Source organism: Triticum dicoccoides, chromosome 5B (genome assembly GCF_002162155.2).
Source record: "Triticum dicoccoides isolate Atlit2015 ecotype Zavitan chromosome 5B, WEW_v2.0, whole genome shotgun sequence".
Classification (NCBI taxonomy): domain Eukaryota; kingdom Viridiplantae; phylum Streptophyta; class Magnoliopsida; order Poales; family Poaceae; genus Triticum; species Triticum dicoccoides.
The window spans coordinates 483,709,732-483,720,498 of record NC_041389.1 but is presented as its reverse complement, the minus strand read 5'-3'; the positions used below and the strand labels follow the sequence as shown (position 1 = coordinate 483,720,498).

Here is a 10,767-nt window from a genome sequence, read left to right as displayed (position 1 = left end):
GGAGGAGGGTCGCCGGAGTTGCAGCCGCTGCGGTTTCTTGTGGTCGCTGTGGAGGTGCTCGTGGCAGCGGCCTCGGAGCTGTTCCGCGGCAGCGAACTCACACGGGATGGAGCAGGCAAGGTCATGGCTGCTGCTGGGGAGAAGAGGCAGAGAGGAAGAGGGGAGATTGAGGGGGAGAGAAACAGTCAGGCAAAGCGTGGATGGATAAGAAGGAAGAGCAGGCGGTGCACGGGTCCCACAGAACACGTCGTCGTGAGAGGACCAGGGACCGCTCGCTCTCTTTTTCATCATACATGCCGCGTGCGACCGGCCCAATCTTCGGCCGGCGCACCGGGCACCAACGTTTCCCATATATGAGGGATCGGATTTGCAAAGTCGAGTAGCCCTCTTGACAATCTCTCGTGTGTGTATAGTGTGGACGCATCACCGCGAATCTCGTCTCCTCGGGTTAAATACAAAAGAGCCTAAACCCACCACACGTTGCAGAGCAGAGTCAAGACCGTGTCGACCCGCCCCCTCTCTCGCGCAGTCGCCTTCTCTCCTCTACTGTCGTGGCACGGCGCGTGTTCCTTCCTTCCATTTCCATAAAAGAAAGGAAAGCCGGCCCCGGTTCCCTGCTCTGACCAAAGCTCGCTCACAGCAGCAGCAAGCAAGCAGGGAGACATGAGAGGAGGAGGCAGCGGCCGCCTCGCCCCGTGGCTGCCCTTGCTCCTGCTCGCCACGTGCTGGGGCGGAGGCGCCGACGGGCACGGCGTGCACCCGCTGTCGCGGATCGCCATCCACCGCGCCCGCGTCGCCCTGGACGCGTCCGCCGCCGTGCGCGCGTCGCCCAACCTCCTCGGCTCGCGGGTACGCAGCACCTTGGACCTTCCTTCCTTCCTGCGCCTCTTTCTTTCCATTGCCCTTTTTACTAGCTCTAGCAGTAGCAGTGGCTACTCCATGTCCACAGTTGTCAGTTCTGGAGGCCGGTAGGTACGACGTAGGCAGCGCCTGCTTCTGCTTTAGCTCTAGCACGTAGAGTAGAAGCTGTACTGCGCACAAGCATGGTACTCTTCGAGCTATTGCCGTTCCGATTCTTGAGAAACTCCGCAAAATATTACTCTGAAACTTGGAACTCGATCCTTTGCCGTCGTCCTGCACGGCCGGCCGAGCTCTGGAGCGTTCCTGCGCAGTGATGAAGCATGTCGTTTTCATTCCCGCCTTTGCACTGGCATGCATATGCATCCTTTGCCAGTTGGCCCAACGCATCGCACTAGCAGCCACCAGCCAGTTGTCTTCCAGTCGACCTGGGATGCCTGGTTTGCCGGCGGCCGGCCGTTTTCTCGGCGCACCCACCCTGGCCGTGTGTGCATCCTCCGTCCTCCCAATCGCCCCTCGGGACAAAGTGCCAAAGATCGATCGATCAATCAATCGTGCATGTGCCTCCATTATTCAAGTCAAGTCAACCCATGGAGCGAGAGAGATGGTCGCGTGCCGTGTCGTGGATATTCCTCCACTGCTGACGTCCGCCCACTCTTATCGCTCTGCCTTCACACCGCGCGTGCCCACTGCCCTGCCCCAGGTCAAACTGATGGTACATTCCATGGAATATGCACGCGTGATTACTCGAGCCTGATTCCCGTTTACCTCATTTCTTTCGTCCTAACGTCTTACATTATGCAACAGAGGGAGGGACTAGTTTTTTTCCCCTACATGTAACAAAAAAAAACTGACACGATATTGTGGACGCCAGGCCGAAGATACGGCTTGGGTGACCGTAGAATTCAAAATACCACGTGCAAGCGACGGCGACTGGATCGGGGTATTCTCCCCTTCCAATTTCAAGTATGACCTACTGTAGCACATTTTCGTTTTCTCAACCTTCAGATTTTCAACTGTGGTAGTGGTGTCCCTGATCTGATTACTTCTTGCTCTTTCCTGCAGTGCGTCCACATGCCCTGCTTCCCATGGGTCAGGCCCTGGCCCTGCGATATGCTCCGCGCCAATAAAGGTCCGTCAGATATACATTGAGCAGAGCAATCTTCACATTCTTCAGAGTTTGGATGGGAGTTCCAAGTCTTGACTTGAATTACTTCTTTGTGCTGGTTTCAGTATCAGTTTGCAAACTACTCGTCAGGTTATAACAGGTCAGGGACAGGGGCTCTCAAGTTCCAGCTGATCAACCAGCGCCAGGATTTCTCCTTCGGATTCTTCACCGGTGGACTCTCAAATGTGAGTTACTAGCACATCACGCCCTGCTGCGTTATCCACTTTCAATCACAAAAGAAAAAACACACTGACTTCATCTAATTCATTTTGCAGCCAACGCTCGTGGCGGTGTCGAACAGGATCGTCTTCGCGAACCCGAAAGCGCCGGTTTACCCACGCCTAGCGGTCGGGAAAACATGGAACGAGGTGAGGTTTTGCTGGCACTTCATGTCGATTGCTGGTTATGTTTATATCTGCTGTTGAAGGTTCACTGAACGGCCGGTTTCTGCTATGTCATGCTAGATGACTGTCACATGGACAAGCGGCTATGGCATCAGTGAGGCGCACCCCTTCGTTGAATGGGGCAAGAAAGGGAGCCGTCCTGGGCACGCACCAGCTGACACTGTCACCTTCGGTCGTGAAAGCCTCTGTGGTATGAATATGATGCATGTCTTTGGTGTTCGGGTGTATCCATGACCATGGTTCTAAATGTTTCTTACCTGATTTGGAATATTTGGTTGTTCAGGAGAGCCTGCTCGTAGTGTTGGTTGGAGGGATCCAGGCTCCATACACACAGCTTTCCTCAAGAATCTGTCACCAGAGAAAGAGTAAATTGCAGTCCACTGTCTTACAGAGAGTTGTCTCAATTGTTAGTAATTACTAGTCTCACAATGCAATTTCTCACTTGCAGATACTACTACAAAATCGGACACATGCTCCATGATGGAAAGGTTATATGGGGCAAGCCAAAATCTTTCAGAGCACCTCCTTATCCCGGGCAGAAGTCGCTGCAGAGGGTTGTTATTTTTGGCGACATGGGAAAGGTAAAAATATGACAGCACATGCAATTCAGATTGCTATAGGAAAAGTGTAGATTTATTACATGTTTATAGGAAAGGTAAACATATGATTTATCACATGGTGTGCCAAATACATGGTCCTTGTGAACTAACATGCTGCCCTGGTTTATAGGACGAGAGGGACGGAAGCAACGAGTACCAGAATTACCAGCCTGCGTCACTCAACACCACCGACGCGCTGATCAGGGACCTCGACAACACCGACATCGTCTTCCACATCGGCGACATCTCCTACGCTAACGGGTATCTCTCACAGTGGGATCAGTTCACGCAGCAGGTCGAACCGATCACCTCCAAGGTGCCCTACATGATCGCAAGGTATGCAGGTTCATTCATCCTGTTTTACAAAAAAAAAAAAAAAAAATCCCCGAAAAGCTAGCATTTCATGAATCAATTCACTCTGTGATAATAACTTTGATGACTCCGTGATCGATCGGTGCTGCAGCGGGAACCACGAGCGAGATTTCCCCAACAGTGGGTCGCTGTACAACGGCACGGACTCCGGCGGCGAGTGCGGGGTGCCGGCCGAGACCATGTACTACGCGCCGACGGAGAAGAGGGACAACTACTGGTACTATATTTACACTCTTGTCATCATCAATGGCAGCACTGCAGGTAGGGCATGCATCCATGGTGATGGTTACTTAGTTTAACCTCGTGCTGGGCGCTTGGGCAGGTACTCCATGGACTACGGGATGTTCCGGTTCTGCGTGGCGGACAGCGAGCACGACTGGCGGGAGGGCACGGAGCAGTACAGGTTCCTGGACCGCTGCCTGGGCAGCGTGGACCGGGCGAAGCAGCCGTGGGTGGTCTTCATCGCGCACCGCGTCCTCGGCTACTCCTCGGGCTTCTTCTACGGCTACGACGGGATGTTCGCGGAGCCCATGGCGCGGCAGAGCCTGGAAGGGCTGTGGCGGCGCCACCGGGTGGACGTCGCCTTCTACGGCCACGTCCACCAGTACGAGCGGACGTGCCCCGTCTACGAGGAGAGGTGCGTGCCGGACGGGCACGGCACCGTCCACGTCGTCGTCGGGGGCGGCGGCAGCCACCTGAGCAACTTCACCGCCGTGGCCCCGCCGTGGAGCGTGTACCGGGAGATGGACTACGGGTTCGGCAAGCTCACGGCGTCCGACGCCAGGTCGCTCCAGTTCGAGTACCGGCGGTCCAGCGACGGCAAGGTGTACGACAGCTTCACCCTGCACAGGGGCTGAGTAGCTGTTACCCTCTGGCCTCTGACCACATGATGCAGAGGAAATAGGCTATACACATAAACTGAGATGAACACGTCCGTGCATAGATTCTCCCAAGTCTACTCTAAATAAAGGGAAAAGAAATTCTCTATGAGTTTAGTCATGTATACATGACATGATATGCAAACTAATTTTTTTGCGAAAAAATTTGCGATCTATTCATCAACTGTCAAAGTAGTACAAAGTACACCAGAAGATGTATATGGTGCTCATGATAGCAATGATGTATATGATGAAGTTGTATATGATGCTCAAGATAGCAATGATGTCTGCTTAAGAACACCAAAATATGTATATGATGCTCACTATGCGATGCTCAAGATAGCAATGATGTATATGATGAAAATTTCACCCATGGTGGCAATACTCAAATAGCTAGTCTCAATAATTTCAAGGAAATGGAAAAGGGTAGAATGGCTAAAGAAGGTAATGGCAAGGTGAAAGGCAAAGCTTGTGACGGAATGATGCCTTACGCCACCTTTAGCCTTGACGAAGTAGGTATGTGTGGGCCTTGCCTCCAGTAAAAGTGTCAAAAGATGAAGTGGTTGTTGTTGATGACGTAGTCATGGATGCGAACCAACCTGTGGTTGAGATGGTTAGGTGGACAGTGGTATCCCCAACCCATCAGGGTTCAAATCCTGGTGCTCGCATTATTCCTGGATTTATTTCAAGATTTCCGGCGATGCGCTTTCAGTGTGAGGAGACGTTCCCATCGACGACGAGGCGCCTACAGTGGCTTCGTAAATCTCAAGATGATATGTTGGCTCAGTCTCTCAGAGGTGTTCATAGGGGTAGGGTGTGCGTGTGTGCGTTTAATAGGGGTGAGTGTATGCGCGTGTATATAAGCGCTTGTGTCTGTAATGATGCTAAAAAAACGTAGTCATGGGTGATGGACGTGGTGATTGTCGATGTAGACAGTATCCAATGGACACTTTGATGATGCTTGGGCAATGAAGCGATGAAACAAGATCAATGGTTGGTGGAGATGTTGAGCGTCCATGATATTCCTCCAAACGTTTGTTGGCCAACGATGTCGAAATCAATGTGATGATCAAGAGTACGTTGATAGATTGAAGGCGAGCCGAAGAACACACAAACCGGAGTTTGGATATGAATGCTATGGCTAAAACGGTGAAACACCCGCAGGATCAACCCATATTCATATGACACAAGAATATTCTTTCTCCATGAGTGTATACATAACAATGTGAATGATACGTCTCCAATATATCAAATTTTCCAAACACTTTTGCTCTTGTCTAGACTCCAATTGCCTGATTTGAATGAAACTAACTCGGACTGACGTTGTTTTCAGCAGAACTACTTTGGTTTTGTTTTTGTGTAGAAATAAAAAGTTCTTGGAATCAAACGAAATTTTACGAAGAGCTATTTTGAAATATATAAAAAATACCAGCGTAGAGAACTACCAGAAGGGGGCCACCACAGAGCCACAAGCTAAAGGGGCGCCCCCTAGGGGCGCGCCATTTGAGCTTGTGGGGCCCTCGAGCCTCCGTTTGCCCTACCTCCAGGTCCATAAGTACCATCTTCCCGAGAAAATAATGAAAGAGAAAGTTTCATTATGTTTCAGTTCTCTATTAAAATGTGCGCCTTAATTACTCTTAGATTCCATTAGGAACCCGCTGCCGCAGGAGGGTAGGATAAAAGATGTTATGCAAGTTCTTATTATAAGAATGTATAACTATATACGGAATACATGCCTGCACATGATTGATGAATTGGAGCTATTGTGCATCGCTCTATGTTGTGACTGTTACATGACGAATGCCATCCAAATATCCATTGCTATTACATGGCTACACTTTCTCATAATATTGTCTTTGCTTGAATCACTACTATTGTTACTCTTGCTATTACTGCAAAATTGCTACCGTTGCCCCTACTATTACTATTGCTATTGTTACCACTACTATCAAATCTATCATATTACTGTGCTACTAATACTTTGTTGCAATGAAATAACTTTTCAGGTATGGTTAAATTGACAACTCAACTTCTAAGGTTTGTAAATATTCTTTGGCTTCCCATGTGTCAAATCAATAATTTGGGTTGAAATATTGTTGGGGAACGCAGTAATTTTAAATTTTTTCCTACAATCACGCAAGATCTATCTAGGTGATGCATAGCAACGAGAGGGGAGAGTGTGTCCACGTACCCTCGTAGACCGAAAGCGGAAGCGTTTCAATAACGCGGTTGATGTAGTCGAACTTCTTCGCGATCCAACCGATCAAGTACCGAACGCACGACACCTCCACGTTCAGCACACGTTCAGCTCGATGACGTCCCTCGTACTCTTGATCCAGTTGAGGCCGAGGGAGAGTTTCGTCAGCACGACGGCGTGGCGATGGTGATGATGAAGTTACCGGCACAGGGCTTCACCTAAGCACTACAACGATATGAACGAGGTGTGTAACTGTGAAGGGGGCACCGCACACGGCTAAAAGATCAGCTTGTGTGTCTATGGGGTGCCTCTGGCCACGTATATAAAGGAGGGGAGGGAAGAGGTGGCCTGCCCAAGGGGGGGCGCCAGGTGTGGGGAATCCTACTAGGACTCCCCAGTCCAAGTAGGTTTCCCCTCCTCTTTCCTATTCCTAGTAGGAGAAGGAGGGAAGGAGGAAGAGGGGAGAAGGAAGAAGGGGGGGGGCGCCCTCCTAGTCCAATTCGGACCAACTCATGGGGGGGGGGCACCCCTTGAGGCCCTTCTCTCCTTTTCCGTATGGCCCATTAAGGCCCATTGCTTCCCCGACGAATTTCCGCAACTCGCATCTACATTCTGTTTATTTATCAGCAAGGGGGAGTGTGCATCTACATGCTGATTTATGTCGACGATATCATCATCACCGGTTCTTCAAGCCAAGCTATAGCATCACTTGTTAGTAGTCTGCATGAAGCTTTTGCTTTGAAGGACTTGGGTGACCTTCATTATTTTCTGGGAATTGAAGTGCATCGCCAGGGGGAGTCTATACTGCTGAAGCAGACCAAATACACATCTGATCTCTTGAGGAGAGCAGGTCTGGTTGACTGCAAACCGGTTACTTCGCCAATGTCTAGTTCGGAGACTCTGTCCCGTGAAGGAGGACAACTTCTGTCATCAGAAGGAGCCACGAGATATAGGAGTATTGTGGGGGCATTGCAATACCTGACTTTGACTCGCCCGGACATCAGCTATGCCGTAAACAAAGTGTGCCAGCATCTTCACTCACCAGCAGAGGAGCATTGGACAGCAGCGAAACGTATCTTGCGATATCTGAAGCACACAGCTGACATAGGATTGAAAATCAGCAAATCCACGTCCACCCTGCTAAGTGTTTTCTCTGATGCTGATTGGGCTGGGTCGACTGATGATAGGCGCTCTACCAGCGGTTTTGTGTTGTTCTTTGGCTCTAATCTTGTGTCTTGGAGCGCGAGGAAACAGGCTACGGTGTCTCGGTCGAGTACCGAAGCCGAGTACAAGGCACTGGCAAATGCAACAGCAGAGTTGATTTGGCTTCAAACTCTACTTGACGAGCTTGGCATTCGACAATGGAGACCACCGGTGTTGTGGTGCGACAACATAGGAGCGACATACTTGTCTGCTAATCCAGTTTTCCATGCACGCACCAAACACATTGAGGTTGACTTCCATTTTGTCCGGGAACGAGTAGCTCGCAAGAGATTGGACATATGCTTCGTGTCGTCTCAGGACCAACTAGCTGATGGCTTGACCAAACTGATTGGCACTGCACAGCTATCATGTATATCTGCTAACACTCCCCCTCAATCTTAGCTCCGGAGAGATTGAGATTATGACGCAGAAGTCGAAGCTTATTCCGTGGGTCGGAAGCGGGGCATGTCCCCTCCTTTTGGCTCCAAGGCCCGGTCTTACCGGGCCAATCCGGACGGAAGACATTGTCAGGTGGGGAGTTCAGCAGGAGCAGACACATGCAGGTTGACCTGCGGGAGAGTAGGGGAGCCTGGCCCATCGGCCGGCTCAGCGAAAGCCTGCCGAGCGGGCGAAGCCAGCCCAGGCGAGGGAGCCATTCGGACTGGTGAGGACGGGACGGATGCTTCTATGCGTGACCTGAGCTGATCGGTTTCCTGCATGGCAGGGTCATATCAAGGGCATGGTGCTGACGAAGTAGGTTCCTGCACAGGAAAAACAGAGACCAATCATGGATTATCATGTGTTACATGAGACAAAACAGGTATAGTATCACCCATAGGAGAAGTTTCTTCATCCACCGCAGCAGTTGTTATGACAGGATCAAAAGCTTTAGGTGGAGCAAGTAGACGGAGCTCATCATATGATGGGGGTAGTGGGTCTGATTGCGATGAATCAGCATAGGGAAAAGACTGCTCGTCGAATACAACATCACGTGAGATATACACCCTTCCAGAAGAGACGTGAAGGCATTTGTAACCCTTGTGCATGATGCTGTACCTGAGAAAGACACAACGCTTGGACCTAAACTGAAGTTTATGATTGTTGTAGGGGCGAAGACATGGCCAACAAGCACACCCGAAAGTACGAAGGAAAGTATAGTCTGGAGCGGTGCCGAACAAGCGTTGCAGAGGGGTATTCATATTAATAGTACGTGTAGGGAGACGATTGATCAAAAAACATGCAGTATGAAATGCCTCATCCCAAAATCGCAATGGCATGGAAGCTTGGGCGAGCAAGGTGAGGCCGGTTTCGACGACATGGCGGTGTTTTCTTTCTGCTGATCCATTTTGCTGGTGTGTGTGCGGGCATGATAGGTGGTGCTCAATGCCGATGTTTTGGAAGAAAGTATTAAGCTTACGGTACTCTCCTCCCCAGTCGGTCTGAATCTGCAAGATTTTGCGATTAAGGAGACGTTCAACATGAGATTGAAAGCTATGGAAGATATTGAAAACATCGGATTTATGCTTAAGACAGAACAACCAAGTAAATTTGCTAAAATCATCTATGAAACTCACATAGTAGCTAAAACCTCCTGACGAGGTGCACGCAGGCCCCCAAACATCAGAGAAAATAAGCTCAAGAGGGAATGAAGTAACCCTAGAAGAACTGGCATAAGGAAGTTGGTGACTCTTCCCTTGCTGGCATGCATCACACACATGTGCTTTATTTGACTCACTACTGAACTAAAGATTAAAATGACCTAAGACATGATCTACTATTCGTGAGGAGGGGTGACCGAGTCGACAGTGCCACCGATCATGACTGGGCTTGGTGACGGCAGAGAACGCCGTTTTATTCCTACTTGGTTGCTGAGGATGAACTGGATAGAGACCACCTTCGCTAGGTCCGTGAAGAAGAACCCTCTTCGAAGCCTGATCCTTGACAAGTAAATAAAGAGGATCAATTTCAACACAAACATTGTTATCAGAAGTGAGTCGATTGGTAGACAAAAGATTTTTTGTTGCTTGTGGAACATGAAGAACATTGTTAAGGACAAGAGGTGCATGCGGTGTAGGAAGAAGAGCTTTTCCAACATGAGTAATAGCCATACCAGTTCCATTCGCTGTATGCACTTGGTCCTTGCCAGTGTACTGCTCACGCATGTGCAGCTTGTCTAAGTCGCCGGTGATATGATCAGTGGCACCGGAGTCCATGTACCATGTTGGGTCGAGTGCCGGAGAGCTGGTGGAGATGTTGTTGGCGAAACGTGCATCCTCCTGCTGGGAGTTGTGGTTGTAGCGATCATAACAGGTCCTTGCAGAGTGGCCGAGCTTGTTGCAGATTTGGCACGGCACCCGTGGACGATCGGAGTTGGAGTTCCTCCTGTTGTAGCCACCTTGGTGACCGCTGGCTGGTTGGCCATTGGAGCTGTTGCCTGCAGCAGAGTTACCGCCGCCGCCGCCATTGCGATGGTTGCCTCCCTGCTGATTGCAGCCATCGTTGTTGCGGTTGCGGCCGCCGCTGCCCCCGGAGGAGCCACCTCCACCATTGCCACCGCCTCGAGCGCCGTTGCCTCGTCCCGCAAGATTGGCCGACAACTGATAGCCGGTGTTGGCATTGTCCTGATGTTCCTCGTATTCCAGCATGTGCGAGTACACTTCATCGAGAGAGATGCCACCGTTGGCCAGCAGCAGATTGATCGATGTGACGAGGGCATCGTACGAGTTATCAAGGCCTGTGAACATGTAGTCGATCACATCGGTATCAGAGACGAGGCTGCCGGCCGCAGTAAGCTGGTCAGCGAGACCCTTGACATGGCCAAAATAATCAGCCATGTTCATGTCCTTTTTCTGGGTGTGCGTGAGCTGCCTCTTAAGCTGCATGATCCTAGAGCGAGACTGCGAGGCGTACATGCGCTTGAGTGCCGCCCATATCTGCGCCGAGGTCGTGAAGTTCAGCGTGCGCGCGATGATGTCGGGCGAGAGCGTGGAGAGGATCCTGGCAAGGAGCAGCTGGTCCTGGGCATGCCAGACCGTATGGGCTGGGTTGATCACCATCTCCGCCCCTTCAGCGGTGGAGGCGGGAATGA

General features: G+C 50.7%; 1 protein-coding gene across 1 annotated transcript; it reads left to right on the top strand.

Annotated features, from left to right (window-relative positions):
• The first annotated feature begins 522 nt into the window (after positions 1-522).
• Positions 523-4,593, top strand: LOC119311002 (probable inactive purple acid phosphatase 27). The gene is made up of 11 exons (XM_037586630.1): positions 523-849; positions 1,733-1,824; positions 1,924-1,990; positions 2,092-2,211; positions 2,302-2,394; positions 2,491-2,620; positions 2,714-2,795; positions 2,879-3,011; positions 3,160-3,365; positions 3,493-3,618; positions 3,724-4,593. Exons 1-11 carry the CDS (start codon positions 664-666, stop codon positions 4,256-4,258), a joined length of 1,770 nt encoding a protein of 589 aa, XP_037442527.1. The 5' UTR covers positions 523-663; the 3' UTR covers positions 4,259-4,593.
• Positions 4,594-10,767: the final 6,174 nt, after the last annotated feature.

Bases quoted from the DNA above. Each gene is read 5' to 3' on its own strand.
- LOC119311002 (XM_037586630.1), top strand. From the start codon at position 664: ATGAGAGGAGGAGGCAGCGGCCGCCTCGCCCCGTGGCTGCCCTTGCTC. The intron at 850-1,732 runs GTACGCAGCACC...TGTGGACGCCAG, and splicing joins CCAACCTCCTCGGCTCGCGG to GCCGAAGATACGGCTTGGGT. The intron at 3,366-3,492 runs GTATGCAGGTTC...TCGGTGCTGCAG, and splicing joins GTGCCCTACATGATCGCAAG to CGGGAACCACGAGCGAGATT.